This window comes from Pseudophryne corroboree, chromosome 6 (assembly GCF_028390025.1).
Source record: "Pseudophryne corroboree isolate aPseCor3 chromosome 6, aPseCor3.hap2, whole genome shotgun sequence".
Lineage (NCBI taxonomy): Eukaryota > Metazoa > Chordata > Amphibia > Anura > Myobatrachidae > Pseudophryne > Pseudophryne corroboree.
In genome coordinates, this window is record NC_086449.1 from 746,086,562 (window position 1) to 746,105,527 (window position 18,966).

The 18,966-nt window shown below is 44.9% G+C and overlaps 1 protein-coding gene across 7 annotated transcripts in view; it reads left to right on the forward strand.

The window, feature by feature from the left end:
• CALD1 (caldesmon 1) overlaps window positions 1-18,966 on the forward strand; it is a 267,520-nt gene that overhangs the window by 129,801 nt on the left and 118,753 nt on the right. For all 7 annotated transcript variants that reach the window (XM_063928509.1, XM_063928507.1, XM_063928506.1 and 4 more), the window contains one exon: window positions 13,940-14,039. In XM_063928509.1, coding sequence (XP_063784579.1) covers window positions 13,969-14,039 — 71 coding nt within the window. In that variant the 5' untranslated portion in view covers window positions 13,940-13,968. The remainder of the gene's footprint in view (window positions 1-13,939; window positions 14,040-18,966) is intronic.

The following is an 18,966-nucleotide window of genomic DNA, read 5'->3' on the forward strand; positions in this document are numbered from 1 at the left end:
ATCTCACGTCCCTTTTCCAGCGTGTGTGTGGGGTTCTATTTTGCGCACCAGGTGTCACCACACCTGATGACGCCTCTGATCCCACAGATAGAAATCCTTAATACATGACCTGTTGGGAAATATTGAGGGTAAGGTAGAGAACCGTTGCTGTATGCATAACCTAACCATCTAGTTTTCTGCCATCCAGTCTAGTGTTGGCGCTGTTGGCAATTGTTGCCGGGAAGCTTATTTCTACTAAAGTGCTCAAAAGAAGATTTATTTATTGGCTCGACAAGCGGTAATGGAAAATCTGTATATATGAGGGGGTCTTGATAAAAAGACCCCTTAAGATATGACGTATCGTGATAAATAAGCTACGCCCTGCTCTGTACAAACATCACCCCAAACCACAAGGAGGTGGTCACTTTTGGATGAAATGCTGCTCACTGTCAAGTCCGCAGGTCTAAATTGTCCCTGCAACTACCGGAACAGCTGGGATGTAAGGCATCTGTACTGGTTCCCCCTTCCCCCACAAATTTCCTAACATATAAAATTTATAAACTCTTTTCTTCACTTTGACACTTGAATAATTTGGTCATGAAGCACCCAATATAGAGGCACTGAAGATGTGTTATCACTGGCCTGACATCTGGAAAAGAATGCCAATAAATGTGGCAAACATTTCAATACAAACTTTCCTACTCTTGCTGCTCAAATTTTGTCAAAACGCTAGAGAAACATTTAACAATCTGCTTACACAACAGACATGTCTGATTTGTGACATTGCCCCTTTAAATCAGCATTGGGGGGAAGGGGTTGGCGCGCGCGCAGGGGAGGGATGGTTGAAAGATGTAACCATGGCGACTAATTTGTTAATGGTTAAAGACAACATTTTGGGGTCAGGGATAATGTTACTGTTCATGCTATCAGCCGTGACCTCCAACTTGGGTATTTCCTGTTTTGTTGTCTATAATTCTGTACTGGCCTAAGCTCCGATTTCAGATACTTCACTTTTCCAGATGATGTGAAGTAAAACTATTCTCTTTACTCTACAGCAAAAATAAACCCAAATCCCTCAAATCAGCCAGTGAAAAACAACCTTTGTAAATCACTACGTACATTTGACATGATCATTTCGTTTTCCTAAATATCTAAATTGCACAATGTGTTTTGAAGTTCCTTTATTTCCTGCATGGATGAAGTTGGATAGGCTACAAGACACTGCAAAAGGAAAATACAGATTTTTGTTATTAGCACGCACTCCTGACAACATTTCTGGGGGAATTAAGGGGGTAATTCCAAGTTGATCGCAGCAGGAAATTTTTTAGCAGTTGGGCAAAACCATGTGCACTGCAGGGGAGGCAGATATAACATGTGCAGAGAGAGTTAGATTTGGGTGTGGTGAGTTCAATCTGCAATCTAAATTGCAGTGTAAAAATAAAGCAGCCAGTATTTACCCTGCACAGAAACAAAATAACCCACCCAAATCTAACTCTCTCTGCAAATGTTATATCTGCCACCCCTGCAGTGCACATGGTTTTGCCCAACTGCTAAAAAATTTCCTGCTGCGATCAACTTGGAATTAACCCCTAAATTAGGTCACAACTTAATTTGCAAAAGCAATGCTAATTGTGCCACACCCCTTTATTTATTACCAGTTTTTTATATAGCGCACACATATTCGGGTGTGGTATTGAAAGTCGACAGTAACTAGGTCGACAATGTCTAGTTCGACCACTATTGGTCGACAGTAACTAGGTCGACAGGGTATCTAGGTCGACAGGGTCTTTAGGTTGACATGTTCTAGGTCGACAGGTCAAAAGGTCGACATGAGTTTTTAATGTTATTTTGGTGTCGTTTTCTTCATAGAGTGACCAGGAACCCCAATTAGTGCACCGCGTCCCCTCGCATGGCTCGCTTCGCTCGCCATGCTTCGGGCATGGTGCCTTCGCTCCGCTACCGCTTCGCTCGTCACAGATTACCGTTCCAATCGTAGTCCATGTGGATCGTTAAGTATGAAAAGGTTCAAAAAAAGAAAAAAATTGTGAAAAACTCATGTCGACCTTTTGACCTGTCTACCTAGAACATGTCGACCTAAAGACCCTGTCGACATAGACACCCTGTCAACCTAGTTACTGTCGACCAGTAGTGGTCGACCTAGACATTGTCGACCTAGTTACTGTCGACTTTCAGTCCGGATCCCCACATATTCTGCAGCGCTGTACAGAGAGAATATTTGCCCATTCACATCAGTCCCTGCCCCAGTGGAGCTTACAGTCTATATTCCCTATCACATGTACACACAGACACATTCACACTAGGGTTAATTTTGTTGGGAGCCAGTTAACCTACCAGTATATTTTTGGATTGTGGGAGGAAACCAGAGTACCCAGAGGAAACCCACGCAAATACGGGGAGAATATATAAACTCCACACAGTTAGGGCCATGGTGGGAATGGAACCCATGACCTCAGAGCTGTGAGGCAGTAATGCTAACCATTACGGGTGGTCTTCAGTATGCCGGCTGTCGGGATCCCGGCGCACAGTATACCAGCGCCGGAATCCCGACAGCCGGCATACCGACACTTATTCTCCCTCGTGGGGGTCCACGACCCCCCTGGAGGGAGAATAAAATAGCGCACGCCACCGTACCCGCAGCATGGCGAGCGCAGCGAGCCCGCAAGGGGCTCATTTGCGCTCGCCACACTGTCGGTAAGCCGGCGGTCGGGCTCCCGACGCCGGTATGCTGGTCGCTGGGAGCCCGACCGCCGGCATACCGTACTACACCCAACCATTATACCATCCGTACCTCTTTTAGATGTTAATACTCCTGACTGTTCCATGGTAAGTGGTACTTTTGGAGAATGACTCTACGAATAAGTGACAATATAGATATATAACTGGTATCTTTTGCAGTGATAGTCTGCATTCTCATGTACAGTATATTGCTTCAAACCACAAAATGGCTGCCTCACGTGCATTGCCTCATGTGCATGTTACCAATACAGTCAGTTTACTTCTTACTTGCCTACCTTTTTTAATCTCCTCTTTGGGAGAAGCCCGGAGAGGAGGCGCAGCGGGCTACTTTGGGGGCGGGGCTGAATGGTGATGTAATTAGGCCCCACCCCAAAACAAGGAAATGTCCATGATTTGTTGGTACACAGGTAGGGGCGGAACTAAATGGTGTGATTAGCCCCACCCCTTCACAGGGAGGGTATTCTTTGCTATTCATTTTATCCCATACTGCTCGCTTCACTAGGAAGCAGGCAAGAATCCGAGAGATGCGGGAGAGTCACCTACCCTTCCGGGGCTGCGGAGGACTACCTGAAAAATCGTGAGCCTCCAGCAGCTTCCGGGAGGGTAAGGAAGTATGGTTCATTTTAGTATAAGAGGAAAAAAAGTCTCGGAAATGGAAAAAATGTATTGATGTGAAATATTTGGCAGTTTGCAGCACAATTAAAAGAAAATTCCACCTAAAACTAGACATGCAGCTTATGGGTGAAGTTTGAGGATGTTAACTAGATGGACTCCATGTTCCTCATCTCATGGCCAAGCTTGCAGTACTCTGAGACATATCAAGCAGCACTGCTAGAAGCCTTTCACGCAGCACTCTTTTGTAACTGATTCGGACCTATAGGGGCAGGTTCAGTTAAGCGCAAGTTCCTGTTTACAGCACGCATTGCGCATTTTATCTGACAGGCATATTCTGTTCGCAATTCACAAACCCTACATGGCCCACTTTGCATAACGGAGTGCATATCCGAAATATCCACTATCAATTAGAGATGAGCGCCGGAAATTTTTCGGGTTTTGTGTTTTGTTTTTCTGTTCGGTTCCGCGGCCGTGTTTTGGGTACGACCGCGTTTTGGCAAAACCTAACCGAATTTTTTTTGTCGGATTCGGGTGTGTTTTGGATTCGGGTGTTTTTTTCCAAAAAACCTAAAAAACAGCTTAAATCATAGAATTTGGGGGTCATTTTGATCCCAAAGTATTATTAACCTCAAAAACCATCATTTCCACTCATTTTCAGTCTATTCTGAATACCTCACACCTCACAATATTATTTTTAGTCCTAAAATTTGCACCGAGGTCGCTGGATGACTAAGCTAAGCGACCCTAGTGGCCGGCACAAACACCTGGCCCATCTAGGAGTGTCACTGCAGTGTCACGCAGGATGTCCCTTCCAAAAAACCCTCCCCAAACAGCACATGACGCAAAGAAAAAAAGAGGCGCAATGAGGTAGCTGTGTGAGTAAGATAAGCGACCCTAGTGGCCGACACAAACACCGGGCCCATCTAGGAGTGTCACTGCAGTGTCACGCAGGATGTCCCTTCCAAAAAACCCTCCCCAAACAGCACATGACGCAAAGAAAAATTAAAGAAAAAAGAGGTGCAAGATGGAATTGTCCTTGGGCCCTCCCACCCACCCTTATGTTGTATAAACAGGACATGCACACTTTAACCAACCCATCATTTCAGTGACAGGGTCTGCCACACGACTGTGACTGATATGACGGGTTGGTTTGGACCCCCACCAAAAAAGAAGCAATTAATCTCTCCTTGCACAAACTGGCTCTACAGAGGCAAGATGTCCACCTCATCATCATCCTCCGATATATCACCGTGTACATCCCCCTCCTCACAGATTATCAATTCGTCCCCACTGGAATCCACCATCTCAGCTCCCTGTGTACTTTGTGGAGGCAATTGCTGCTGGTCAATGTCTCCGCGGAGGAATTGATTATAATTCATTTTAATGAACATCATCTTCTCCACATTTTCTGGATGTAACCTCGTACGCCGATTGCTGACAAGGTGAGCGGCGGCACTAAACACTCTTTCGGAGTACACACTTGTGGGAGGGCAACTTAGGTAGAATAAAGCCAGTTTGTGCAAGGGCCTCCAAATTGCCTCTTTTTCCTGCCAGTATAAGTACGGACTGTGTGACGTGCCTACTTGGATGCGGTCACTCATATAATCCTCCACCATTCTTTCAATGTTGAGAGAATCATATGCAGTGACAGTAGACGACATGTCCGTAATCGTTGTCAGGTCCTTCAGTCCGGACCAGATGTCAGCATCAGCAGTCGCTCCAGACTGCCCTGCATCACCGCCAGCGGGTGGGCTCGGAATTCTGAGCCTTTTCCTCGCACCCCCAGTTGCGGGAGAAAGTGAAGGAGGAGATGTTGACAGGTCGCGTTCCGCTTGACTTGACAATTTTCTCACCAGCAGGTCTTTCAACCCCAGCAGACTTGTGTCTGCCGGAAAGAGAGATCCAAGGTAGGCTTTAAATCTAGGATCGAGCACGGTGGCCAAAATGTAGTGCTCTGATTTCAACAGATTGACCACCCGTGAATCCTTGTTAAGCGAATTAAGGGCTCCATCCACAAGTCCCACATGCCTAGCGGAATCGCTCCGTGTTAGCTCCTCCTTCAATGTCTCCAGCTTCTTCTGCAAAAGCCTGATGAGGGGAATGACCTGACTCAGGCTGGCAGTGTCTGAACTGACTTCACGTGTGGCAAGTTCAAAGGGCATCAGAACCTTGCACAACGTTGAAATCATTCTCCACTGCGCTTGAGACAGGTGCATTCCACCTCCTATATCGTGCTCAATTGTATAGGCTTGAATGGCCTTTTGCTGCTCCTCCAACCTCTGAAGCATATAGAGGGTTGAATTCCACCTCGTTACCACTTCTTGCTTCAGATGATGGCAGGGCAGGTTCAGTAGTTTTTGGTGGTGCTCCAGTCTTCTGTACGTGGTGCCTGTACGCCGAAAGTGTCCCGCAATTCTTCTGGCCACCGACAGCATCTCTTGCACGCCCCTGTCGTTTTTAAAAAAATTCTGCACCACCAAATTCAAGGTATGTGCAAAACATGGGACGTGCTGGAATTTGCCCATATTTAATGCACACACAATATTGCTGGCGTTGTCCGATGCCACAAATCCACAGGAGAGTCCAATTGGGGTAAGCCATTCCGCGATGATCTTCCTCAGTTGCCGTAAGAGGTTTTCAGCTGTGTGCGTATTCTGGAAAGCGGTGATACAAAGCGTAGCCTGCCTAGGAAAGAGTTGGCGTTTGCGAGACGCTGCTACTGGTGCGGCTGCTGTTCTTGCGGCGGGAGTCCATACATCTACCCAGTGGGCTGTCACAGTCATATAGTCCTGACCCTGCCCTGCTCCACTTGTCCACATGTCCGTGGTTAAGTGGACATTGGGTACAACTGCATTTTTTAGGACACTGGTGAGTCTTTTTCTGACGTCCGTGTACATTCTCGGTATCGCCTGCCTAGAGAAGTGGAACCTAGATGGTATTTGGTAACGGGGGCACACTGCCTCAATAAATTGTCTAGTTCCCTGTGAACTAACGGCGGATACCGGACGCACGTCTAACACCAACATAGTTGTCAAGGCCTCAGTTATCCGCTTTGCAGCAGGATGACTGCTGTGATATTTCATCTTCCTCGCAAAGGACTGTTGAACAGTCAATTGCTTACTGGAAGTAGTACAAGTGGGCTTACGACTTCCCCTCTGGGATGACCATCGACTCCCAGCAGCAACAACAGCAGCGCCAGCAGCAGTAGGCGTTACACGCAAGGATGCATCGGAGGAATCCCAGGCAGGAGAGGACTCGTCAGAATTGCCAGTGACATGGCCTACAGGACTATTGGCATTCCTGGGGAAGGAGGAAATTGACACTGAGGGAGTTGGTGGGGTGGTTTGCGTGAGCTTGGTTACAAGAGGAAGGGATTTACTGGTCAGTGGACTGCTTCCGCTGTCGCCCAAAGTTTTTGAACTTGTCACTGACTTATTATGAATGCGCTGCAGGTGACGTATAAGGGAGGATGTTCCGAGGTGGTTAACGTCCTTACCCCTACTTATTACAGCTTGACAAAGGCAACACACGGCTTGACACCTGTTGTCCGCTTTTCTGTTGAAATACCTCCACACTGAAGAGCTGATTTTTTTGGTATTTTCACCAGGCATGTCAACGGCCATATTCCTCCCACGGACAACAGGTGTCTCCCCGGGTGCCTGACTTAAACAAACCACCTCACCATCAGAATCCTCCTGGTCAATTTCCTCCCCAGCGCCAGCAACACCCATATCCTCCTCATCCTGGTGTACTTCAACACTGACATCTTCAATCTGACTATCAGGAACTGGACTGCGGGTGCTCCTTCCAGCACTTGCAGGGGGCGTGCAAATGGTGGAAGGCGCATGCTCTTCACGTCCAGTGTTGGGAAGGTCAGGCATCGCAACCGACACAATTGGACTCTCCTTGTGGATTTGGGATTTCGAAGAACGCACAGTTCTTTGCGGTGCTTTTGCCAGCTTGAGTCTTTTCAGTTTTCTAGCGAGAGGCTGAGTGCTTCCATCCTCATGTGAAGCTGAACCACTAGCCATGAACATAGGCCAGGGCCTCAGCCGTTCCTTGCCACTCCGTGTGGTAAATGGCATATTGGCAAGTTTACGCTTCTCCTCCGACAATTTTATTTTAGGTTTTGGAGTCCTTTTTTTACTGATATTTGGTGTTTTGGATTTGACATGCTCTGTACTATGACATTGGGCATCGGCCTTGGCAGACGACGTTGCTGGCATTTCATCGTCTCGGCCATGACTAGTGGCAGCAGCTTCAGCACGAGGTGGAAGTGGATCTTGATCTTTCCCTAATTTTGGAACCTCAACATTTTTGTTCTCCATATTTTAATAGGCACAACTAAAAGGCACCTCAGGTAAACAATGGGGATGGATGGATACTAGTATACAATTATGGATGGACTGCCGAGTGCCGACACAGAGGTAGCTACAGCCGTGGACTACCGTACTGTACTGTGTCTGCTGCTAATATAGACTGGTTGATAATGAGATGTAGTATGTATAAAGAAGAAAGAAAAAAAAAAACCACGGGTAGGTGGTATACAATTATGGATGGACTGCCGAGTGCCGACACAGAGGTAGCTACAGCCGTGGACTACCGTACTGTACTGTGTCTGCTGCTAATATAGACTGGATGATAATGAGATGTAGTATGTATGTATAAAGAAGAAAGAAAAAAAAAACCACGGGTAGGTGGTATACAATTATGGATGGACTGCCGAGTGCCGACACAGAGGTAGCTACAGCCGTGAACTACCGTACTGTGTCTGCTGCTAATATAGACTGGTTGATAATGAGATGTAGTATGTATAAAGAAGAAAGAAAAAAAAAACCACGGGTAGGTGGTATACAATTATGGATGGACTGCCGAGTGCCGACACAGAGGTAGCTACAGCCGTGGACTACCGTACTGTACTGTGTCTGCTGCTAATATAGACTGGTTGATAATGAGATGTAGTATGTATAAAGAAGAAAGAAAAAAAAAACCACGGGTAGGTGGTATACAATTATGGATGGACTGCCGAGTGCCGACACAAAGATAGCTACAGCCGAGGACTACCGTACTGTACTGTGTCTGCTGCTAATATAGACTGGATGATAATGAGATGTAGTATGTATAAAGAAGAAAGAAAAAAAAACCACGGGTAGGTGGTATACAATTATGGATGGACTGCCGAGTGCCGACACAGAGGTAGCTACAGCCGTGAACTACCGTACTGTGTCTACTGCTAGTATAGACTGGATGATAAATAATGATATAAAAAATATATATATATCACTACTGCAGCCGGACAGGTATATATTATATAATGACGGACCTGCTGGACACTGTCTGTCAGCAGAATGAGTTTTTTTAATTTTTATAGAATAAAAAAACACCACACAAGTCACACGACGAGTGTACTTTTTCAGGCAGATATTCAATCACAATATATATACTATACTGGTGGTCAGTGTGGTCAGGTCACTGGTCACAGTGGTCAGTGGTCAGTCACACTGGCAGTGGCACTCTGGCAGCAAAAGTGTGCACTGTTTAATATGTACTCCTGGCTCCTGCTATAACCTATAACTGCTCCCCAGTCTCCCCCACAATTAAGCTGTGTGAGCACAGTCAGATATTATACATAGATGATGCAGCACACTGGGCTGAGCACAGATATGGTATGTGAGTGTGACTGAGTCACTGTGTATCGTTTTTTTCAGGCAGAGAACAAGAACAGAACGGATTATTAAATAATAATAAATTATAAAACTGCACTGGTGGTCAGGTCACTGGTCATCAGTCACTAGTATAACTCCTCCTAAGCTCCAGTAAGTAAATTAAGTGTCTCACTCTCCTATCTATTTTAATTTCTAAACGGAGAGGACGCCAGCCACGTCCTCTCCCTATCAATCTCAATGCACGTGTGAAAATGGCCGCGACGCGCGGCTCCTTTTATAGAATCCGAGTCTCGCGATAGAATCCGAGCCTCGCGAGAATCCGACAGCGTGATGATGACGTTCGGGCGCGCTCGGGTTAACCGAGCAAGGCGGGAAGATCCGAGTCGCTCGGACCCGTGTAAAAAAACATGAAGTTCGGGCGGGTTCGGTTTCAGAGAAACCGAACCCGCTCATCTCTACTATCAATACACCATCGGTCGCAACATAGACTCCTCGAGCAGCCCCTGCCTTGCGCAGAGTCTCCCTTGTAACTTGCATAAGCTATGGCCACCGTGGCTGCAATGCTGCAGATGAGATGACAGCCTCATGCTAAATCGCACCCGTGACACATGCTGTTTGCAGGTATCTGCAGGACCTATCCGTGTTTGGACTTGCATCTGACTCAGAATCAGGCCTCACATTGGAAACTTAATTACTTATTAAGCTAAGTGACTTTTCTCTAAAGGAAGGTTCTTATCAAAGTAAAAAACTGTTCTGAGCGATGATACTGAGTTTCCTGTAGGAAACAGCTGGCATCTCTGAAATGTCACCACATTCTAAGGATTACCACCCACTGAGTAGTGTCTTTTTCTTTCAATGGAGAGATATTGATAACCTTATCTTAAAAAATAAAATAAAAATAGCTTTATATTAGAATTACTATTCTTCTTATGCATAGAATAGTAAATCTCCAAACTCAAAATCGAATGGAAATCGAATGGATATAGAATGCCATATCCCTCAAAATTGAAAGTCAAACGTTAGTAAATATAACCCATGGTGAGAAATGTCTGTTTTAAATGAACAGAGATAGGCGCACATATACTGTGTGGCTTGCAGCAATTAGTTAACTGAAACTGCCTCCCCGCCCCAATACATCAGGAGAATATTGTCCATCATAGAGGCAGGACAGGAGAATTGTTCGTGTCAGAAAGAAATCGGTCCATCAGGGAGGGTTTCTCAATACTTATAACCCCCCCTTGTGCGCCACTGCTGGTATAATGGATGTGACTACACTGGAAATAGGGACATGACAATACGCTGATTTAGAGAATAGTGTATAACGGAAACTTGCATGATTATGTTATGTCATTCCAAGTGACAGCTATGACGAATTAGAGTGCTGCTTCATAGGAGAATAAGTGGGAATGGGAGTCAGGCCAGGCTATGGCTTTAATATTTTTACTATATTTGTAAAAGGTGTAAACGCAGATATCAAAGTAATCTGCAGCATACGATCTTCACTTCCATACTGTTACTGTCTATGTTATGTTTCCTGCAAATGCCAGTGTTTATAGAGACAGGGCCGATACTAGGATTTCTGTATTTTACTAAAAGGGATTTTTATTTGGAATATAATTTACCATTTTCGAGAATTAACTATTTTTCAAATATAATAATAAGGAAACAGAATTCATTTAGAACAGTTCCCAATATTAGCTCCACCTAATGGATCTTTTAAAATGTGCCAGTGAGTAATGGATACGCCTTTGCACCTGCTAGGTGACCTGGAAAACAAGAACTGTTGGGAATCCATGAAGATCAGGTTTGGGAACCACGGGTTTAAAAGAGCTCTTTTTATCATCTAGCTCTGCCCATGTTGTACATGTCCTTGTTTTCCAGCCTAGATGACCCCTGACAACCCTCTCCACGGTGAAGTTGTCAGCAAGCCAAACTCCTCACTGTTGTGTGAACGGCTTTCTCAGCTATCATATCCAACACAATGCATTAAGGAAGGAGACATCGCGTACACCCATTCACTTTTCACAAAGTATTACGTCTCCATTGGTTCTAGTGCTTTGTAGTATTTGTAGAGCTATATAGTAATTAGTGTTCTTTACTCCTTTGTGGTTGGCATCCATCCTATCTGCTTTTCTTCCTATATGTAAATGTTTAGAGATTGAGATTTCCCCTGAAAATTCTCTTGGTTTGATCTACTGAAGCTTTCGGACAACCAAATAGAATGAGGTATTCAGAATCGGGATGTAGTATTATGTGACCGGTGGTAGTAGAATGGTTTATTCAGAATTGGGATGTAGTTTCACAATACCGACGCCTAAATCCCGCACCCCCCAAATCCCGACTAACAGGGGCTATTCCCACTAGTCTCGCCACCGAGCCCACAAGGTGCTTCGTTGCGCTCGTCCCCCGCCACCATTCTAATCCCTAGGATCCCGGCATCGGTATGTGACTGGGGGGATCCTAAGCGCCGGTCACCCATACCCAAACCACAACATCACATTATTCAGTATACCAGTACACCAGGAGGAACAGTAGAGCTACAGTATACTGGTCCTCTCAAGGATGGATCTCTGCAGACAGGGAATGTGCTGGTTTCCCTTATTATAGAGAGCGTTCATAGATTTTTATTTTTGTCTTGGCCCCTTCTTGTCCATTCAGCCTGGATACTCAATAATGTGAGCAGAATAAACCCCCTCCCCAAAGCTTGCTTTCCAGAAATAATATTAATTTGATCATACAAGGATTTTGGCAGTTTTCGTTTTTGTTGGAGTAAAGTAGCAAGAGAGGAAAATTGAGAAACAAAAACAACAAAAAAAACCTTTTTTTTTAATGTGTTGAGTCAAGACAGTCTTTGTTTTCTTGTTACACAGTTTATATTACCCACCGGCTAATATCAGCGGCAATTATGTGAGATGGTTGCTGCTATTCCTTTTCTATTTTCTTGCCCTCATAGTCTTTTCTATCTATTGACAGAGTTTATTTGCCTGTGGCCATAATTTGTCAATAGCCATAGTACTGTAAAAAAAACGGAAACATTTCTGCAATTTTTATCCCGGAAAGGGCAAGGCTTAATGATATTGTAGGTTTCAGTGTGGATGACATCATTAAGCCCAGTCCTTCACATTTCAAGCAACGATGGCAATTAAAAGAGGGGATTGTTAGGTAAGTCCCAACCCCTGTTCCATCTTCATTTGAATCAATGTAGTGCTTAGGACAGGGGTAGCAAACCCTGGTCTTTGAGAGCTATCACCAGTTCATGTTTTCTAGGCTACCTGTGGATCTGTAGAATGTGTCAGGAATGAATGCACCACATGTTTGAAAATGTGACAGTAATGGGATGTAGTTATGTAACTATACCGACGCCGGGATCCCGAACAATGGAAGACCGACATTTGGCATGCCGATAAACAGGGACTATTCCCACTCATGGGTGTCCACGACACCCATAGAGTGGGAATAGAACCTGTGGCGAGCCGATCACCCATACCCAACCCTTAGTAATAACTAGCCGATCACCCATACCCAACCCTTAGTAATAACTGGCAGATCACCCATACCTAACCCTTAGTAATGACTACACCTGTATACCAGCTAGGTGGTCTGGAAAAAGTGAACTGTTAGTAGCTCTTGAGGACCGGATTGGCTACCCCTGGCTTACAATGATTCTCACTCATACTTTGCAGAGAAGGGATTAACGTTACAGATATTTACAAATGCTAAAAATGTTCATACATGCTTGGCTCCTCTCTAGTAGAAGTTATACTTTTTAAGAAAGCAAGGAACTATAGCAGAGGTCCCCAACCTCAGTCAACCAGGCACCCTAACAGTACAGGTTTTAAGGATATCCATGTTTCATAGGTAACTGAATTAGTATCCCAGTCAATTTGATTTAACTATCTGTGCTCAGCCTTGGATACCCTTACAATTTGGACTGCTAGGGTGCCTTGAGGACTGAGTTTGAGAAACACTACACTAGAATATATTTGTACACTATATTAAAATGATGTCTGTAAAATGTTAAAAATAAGAGAAACGAAATGATTGCTATACGAATGAGGTATATTAAACCTTTAGGATGGAGGCTGGCATGAAAGAGGTTCACTTGACTAAGCCTGCCTATGGTGTGGCACCCTGTTGTCTATGGTGTCTGTGTTGAACTTTATGTAAAGGCTTCGGCTGTGGACCTAAGTCTAGTTGTTCCAGTCTTCCCACCCTGCCTCTCTTCCCACCCTGCCTCTCTTATAGTTGGTTGGTGATGGATGAATCTCTGGCTATTCTGTGCCGGGAAAGAATGGCAGCTCACCATTCCGGGTGCGATAATTTATTTTGGGTGCGCTCCCTTCATGACAGGTAGTTGGCTGTCCCACCCTAACGGAGGGCAGTGCCATCAATCAATCAAGTTGGAAGGTCAAGTGGTTACCCTTTGTGGTGTTGAAGTTGAGTTATGCACCTTGGGCAGTATACAGTATACGTGCAATGCATGTTGTTGGTTATTGTGGATTGTGCTGGTTTTGACCGTTCTTTCTTTGCCAATTGCCACCAGACTTTTCTTTACATATATTTTTAAATAATATATAGGTAACACTTTATCTGCCAAGTTTATGTCTCGGTGTCTATTATTATTATTATTATTATTATTATTATTATTATTTGTATTATTATTATTATTATTATTATTATATTGTTTTTAAGTGATTTACATATTTGCACACCTCATCCAATAGAAGGTTTATAGTAACAGTAGAACCATTGCAAAAGGTTTTAATTTGCCGCTGTTCTTTAGATACTGTATGTCATGTTTATTCCCTTGTGTTCTAAAATATAGATTTTAAACATGTGTAGTTCAAGACCCTCTGTCTAAAAATAATTTGGAAGAATAATACCGTCCTGTCATTTAATGGGATTTGTGTTTTTTTCTTAAGATTTCGACTCAGAAGCTTGAGTAGCCATCATGGACGACTTTGAACGTCGCAGAGAGCTCAGGAGACAGAAACGTGAGGAAATGCGCCAGGAAGTTGAAAGGTAGCATGGATACTTTCATTCAAAGGCCAGCGCTCATGTCACAGTGATGTTTTAAAATGTTTGAATTGGAGGTTTACCATGTCTGGCAGTCATACTTGGCAGGCTCACTTTCCACTCCACGTAGAAGCCAGCCATGTTGTATTTCCAAAAATGGTCATAAATAAGGACATGTAATATCTTCTATGTTGGTCCAAATCCGGCATCTGCGGAATGTAGGGCTGAGCGAGGATGCTATTTATAAAGCCTATATTGACGACATCATTGTTTCCAGTGTGCCTCTTGTTTCTTAGATCCATTATTAGGAAATGTTTTTGAAAACGTATTCAAGTACTGTATTGGCAAACGTCTCATATTAAGAAATCGAAGTTGTGACTGTTAGCATGCTGCGAAACCAAGGAATAATACCGAAGGGTTCAATGAGTAATACAGACATATGATGTGTGTATGATGGTTCTTATTATTTTTATATAATTCTATATAATGCATGCTTCGCTAAAGGAAAATCGCACATACATTGTGACGTTTACTTATCTTGGTATTGATTGTGCTCTCAAATATTTGCAGTTGCCATTGTTATGGTACTGTAGACCATCTTTGTGATTGCCATCACATTTTCACTCTCTTGGTATTGCACTTGGGACTTAGGGGTCTATTTACTAAGCCTTGGATGGAGATAAAGTGGACGTAGATAAAGTTCCAGCCAATTAGCTCCTAACTGTCATTTTTCAAACCCAGCCTGTGACATGGCAGTTAGGAGCTGATTGACTAGTACTTTATCTCCGTTCACTTTATCTCCATTCAAGGTTTAGTAAATAGACCCCTTAGTGACCTCACCCAAATCAGGCGAGTTGGAGGCAAACTGATAGCCAGGTGTTCCAAATCCGGCACCAAATGGTGCCAGCCTAACCCTACTTGCCGGATATGTCTGCCACTTCTAATTTAAATAAACTTTCATTGGAAACCAGCCAAAGAGATAATGAGAAATCCACTAAGACCTAAAATAGTTCTACAAAATGTTTAAACTTCCAGTGTTAGCTATTTATTTAATTTGTTGGTTTTGTTATTTCATATTCACAGTTTATATTTTTATAATAGTTACTAGTTAACAGCCCATCAAAATGACAGAACAGCATAACAGTAATGTCAGCACCGACGGCCATCCGCGTCTGAACGGAGCAACAATTTAATTGCTCCGTCGGGCACCATCGAGTGGCCTCCGGTGTGCAAAACGCTTGAATTCCCCCCATAGAGGTGAGGAGCAGTGTTAGCCTTAATAAATAAGATTATCATTCTATTACCAATTGGCGGGAAAAGAACCCCATACATTTGTAGAAATTGTAAACTATGGAGGAGATTTATCAAAGTTTGTAGAGAGATAGGGGTATATGCAATTGTGGTCGAATTCCCGAAATTGTCGAATTTCGGGTCATTTTCGACCAAAAAAAAAAATTCCCCTATGCAATCCAGTGCTTTCCGACCAAAAAACGGACTTTCAAAATTCGACTTTTTGAAATTCGAATTTTTGCAAATTCGACTTTTCTGCAATGATACAAGTGCTGCAATTCGACCAAAGCATATTCAATTCAAGTTTTGAAATTCGACAGCAGTGCTTTTAGACAGCAAATTCGTCATTTTCAATCCGCCACACTTTGGAGGGTGAAAACAAATAAAAAAATTTTAAACATGTTTTTTTTGGTGTTTTTTTTTTTGGGAATAGCAGATCTATTTATATTAGAAGGGATTAGGTACTTTTTTTTTTTTTTTTTGGGAGGCACAAATATTATTTATATATTTTTTAAAATATTTTTTTTTTTTATTTATTTTTTTTTTTTTTTATGCTGGAAGGGTAAAATCATAAAAAAAAATGGCGTGGGGTCCCCCCTCCAAAGCATAACCAGCCTCGGGCTCATTGAGCTGGTCCTGGTTCTAAAAATGCGGGGAAAAAATTGACAGGGGATCCCCCGTATTTTTAAAACCAGCACCGGGCTCTGCGCCTGGTGCTGGTGCCAAAAATACGGGGGACAAAAAGAGTAGGGGTCCCCCGTATTTTTAACACCAGCATCGGGCTCCACTAGCTGGACAGATAATGCCACAGCCGGGGGTCACTTTTATGCCGTGCCCTGCGGCCGTGGCATCAAATATCCAACTAGTCACCCCTGGCCGGGGTACCCTGGGGGAGTGGGGACCCCTTCAATCAAGGGGTCCCCCCCCCCCCAGCCACCCAAGGGCCAGGGGTGAAGCCCGAGGCTGTCCCCCCCCCATCCAATGGGCTGCGGATGGGGGGGCTGATAGCCTTTGTGATAATAAAAAGATATTGTTTTTTCCAATAGTACTACAAGTCCCAGCAAGCCTCCCCCGCAAGCTGGTACTTGGAGAACCACAAGTACCAGCATGCGGGAGAAAAACGGGCCCGCTGGTACCTGTAGTACTACTGGGAAAAAAATACCCAAATAAAAACAGGACACACACACCGTCGACAGTAAAACTTTATTTCATACGTCGACACACACATACTTACCTATGTTCACACGCCGACATCGGTCCTCTTCTCCATGTAGAATCCACGGATACCTGTAAAGAAAAGTTCAAAATACTCACCTCAACCATGGTCCAGAGATAAATCCACGGACTTGGCAAAATAAGAAAACGCAAATACCCGCACCAAAAACGGACTGAAAGGGGTCCCATGCTGACACATGGGACACCTTTCCACGAATGAGACCTGTCAGTGACAGCTGTCACTGACAGGTCTCTAAGCCAATCAGGAAGCGCAACTTCGTTGCGCTCACCTGATTGGCTGAGCGCTGTCTGCACTGTGACAGCGCATCGCACAGCTCCCTCCATTATATTCAATGGTGGGAACTTAGCGGCTAGCGGTGAGGTCACCCGCCGGTCAGCGGCTGACCGGCGGGTGACCCCACCGCTACCCGCAAAGTTCCCACCATTGAAAGTAATGGAGCGGCTTTGCGATGCGCTGTCACAGTACAGACAGCGGACAGCCAATCAGGTGAGCGCCACGGAAGTAGCGCTTCCTGATTGGCTGAAGGGACGTCAGTGACAGGAGTCACGTGATGTCCCGGCATTCGGGAGAAAGGGGTCTGATGTGAAAACATTGGACCCCTTTCTAGTCCGGTATGGATCGGTGTTCGGTTTGTTTTTTTGCCAAGAACGTGGATTTACCTCTGGACGTGGATGTACCTCTGGACGCTGGAAGGTGAGTATAATTTTTTCACAGGTACCCTCGGATCGTCGGCGACCGTGGCAGTCGGCGTGTCAACATAGGTAAGTATGTGTGTGTCGGCAGTATGTAATAAAGTTGTACAAGTCACGGTGTCTGTGTCCTGTTTTTATTTGGGTATTTTTTTTCCAGTAGTACTACAGGTACCAGCGGGCCCGTTTTTCTCCCGCATGCTGGTACTTGTGGTTCTCCAAGTACCAGCTTGCGGGGGAGGCTTGCTGGGACTTGTAGTACTAATGGAAAAAACAATATCTTTTTATTATCACAAAGGCTATCAGCCCCCCCATCCGCAGCCCATTGGATGGGGGGGGACATCCTCGGGCTTCACCCCTGGCCCTTGGGTGGCTGGGGGGGGGGGACCCCTTGATTGAAGGGGTCCCCACTCCCCCAGGGTACCCCGGCCAGGGGTGACTAGTTGGATATTTGATGCCACGGCCGCAGGGCACGGCATAAAAGTGACCCCCGGCTGTGGCATTATCTGTCCAGCTAGTGGAGCCCGATGCTGGTGTTAAAAATACGGGGGACCCCTACTCTTTTTGTCCCCCGTATTTTTGGCACCAGCATCAGGCGCAGAGCCCGGTGCTGGTTTTAAAAATACGGGGGATCCCTGGCCAATTTTTCCCCTGCATTTTTAGAACCAGGACCAGCTCAAAGAGCCCGAGGCTGGTTATGCTTTGGAGGGGGGACCCCACGCCATTTTTTTTCCGGGTTTTTCACGTTTTTTTCCCGTTTTTTAAAATCGCGGCAAAATCCGCCAAATCGGCCGATTTTCGCCCGCGATTCTGGCGAATCCGTTTTTCATTGAATATGGTGAATCCCGGCAGGCACCTGCCGGGATTCACCTGGCGAATTTGGTCGAATTAAAAAACGGCGATAATTGCCGCGAATTCGACCGCAATTGCATATACCCCATAAAGTGGAAAGACCTAAAGTGCCAACCAATCAGCTTCTAACTGACATGTTACAGGCTGTCTGAATGACAGTTATACCCCTTACACATCGCAAATGCCGGGTCCCACCCAGGATTGGAAATGGGTCCTTCCCGGGTGGGATCCGGCATTGTAGCCTAACAACTGTCTCCCTAACCCGGCAATATGCCGGGTCGGGTTGCCATAGTGGCAAGGGGTGGAGCCGGAATCGGGGGCAGGGGTGGCACTGGGAGATGAGCTCATCTCCACGCTGCCTCTCTCTATGTAGCATCGACCCAGCAACCCGTTCACACTGCCCCTGACCCAGTATTCAACTCAGGAATAACACTGCTTTATTCCTGGATTGAATTACCGGGTCAGGTGACCCGGGAATGCGCCACGGGCCCTTTCACACTGCACCACGACCCGCGTTGGCCCGGTAATATACCGGGTAGATACCGGGTTATTTGTGCGGTGTGAAAGGGGTATAAGAAGTTAATTGGTTAGTACTTTTATCTCTCTCTATGTTATCTCTATATTTTTTTTCCAATATGAAAAAAAAAAAAACCCTCAAATAACCAATATAAAACAAAAAAAATGTTTGGTCAGGTATTACATTCCTGAAACCTTCCACTGGACCCCTTTAGTGAGAGGAGGATTTTTGGACTTTTCTTCTTGATAGAAACTTGATGTATTGGGGATAATTTGAGAGAATTTGTCTGAGAAAACTAAACTGCTCCCTCATGCTCTCTCTCTCTCACACACGGCCACCTAGGAGATA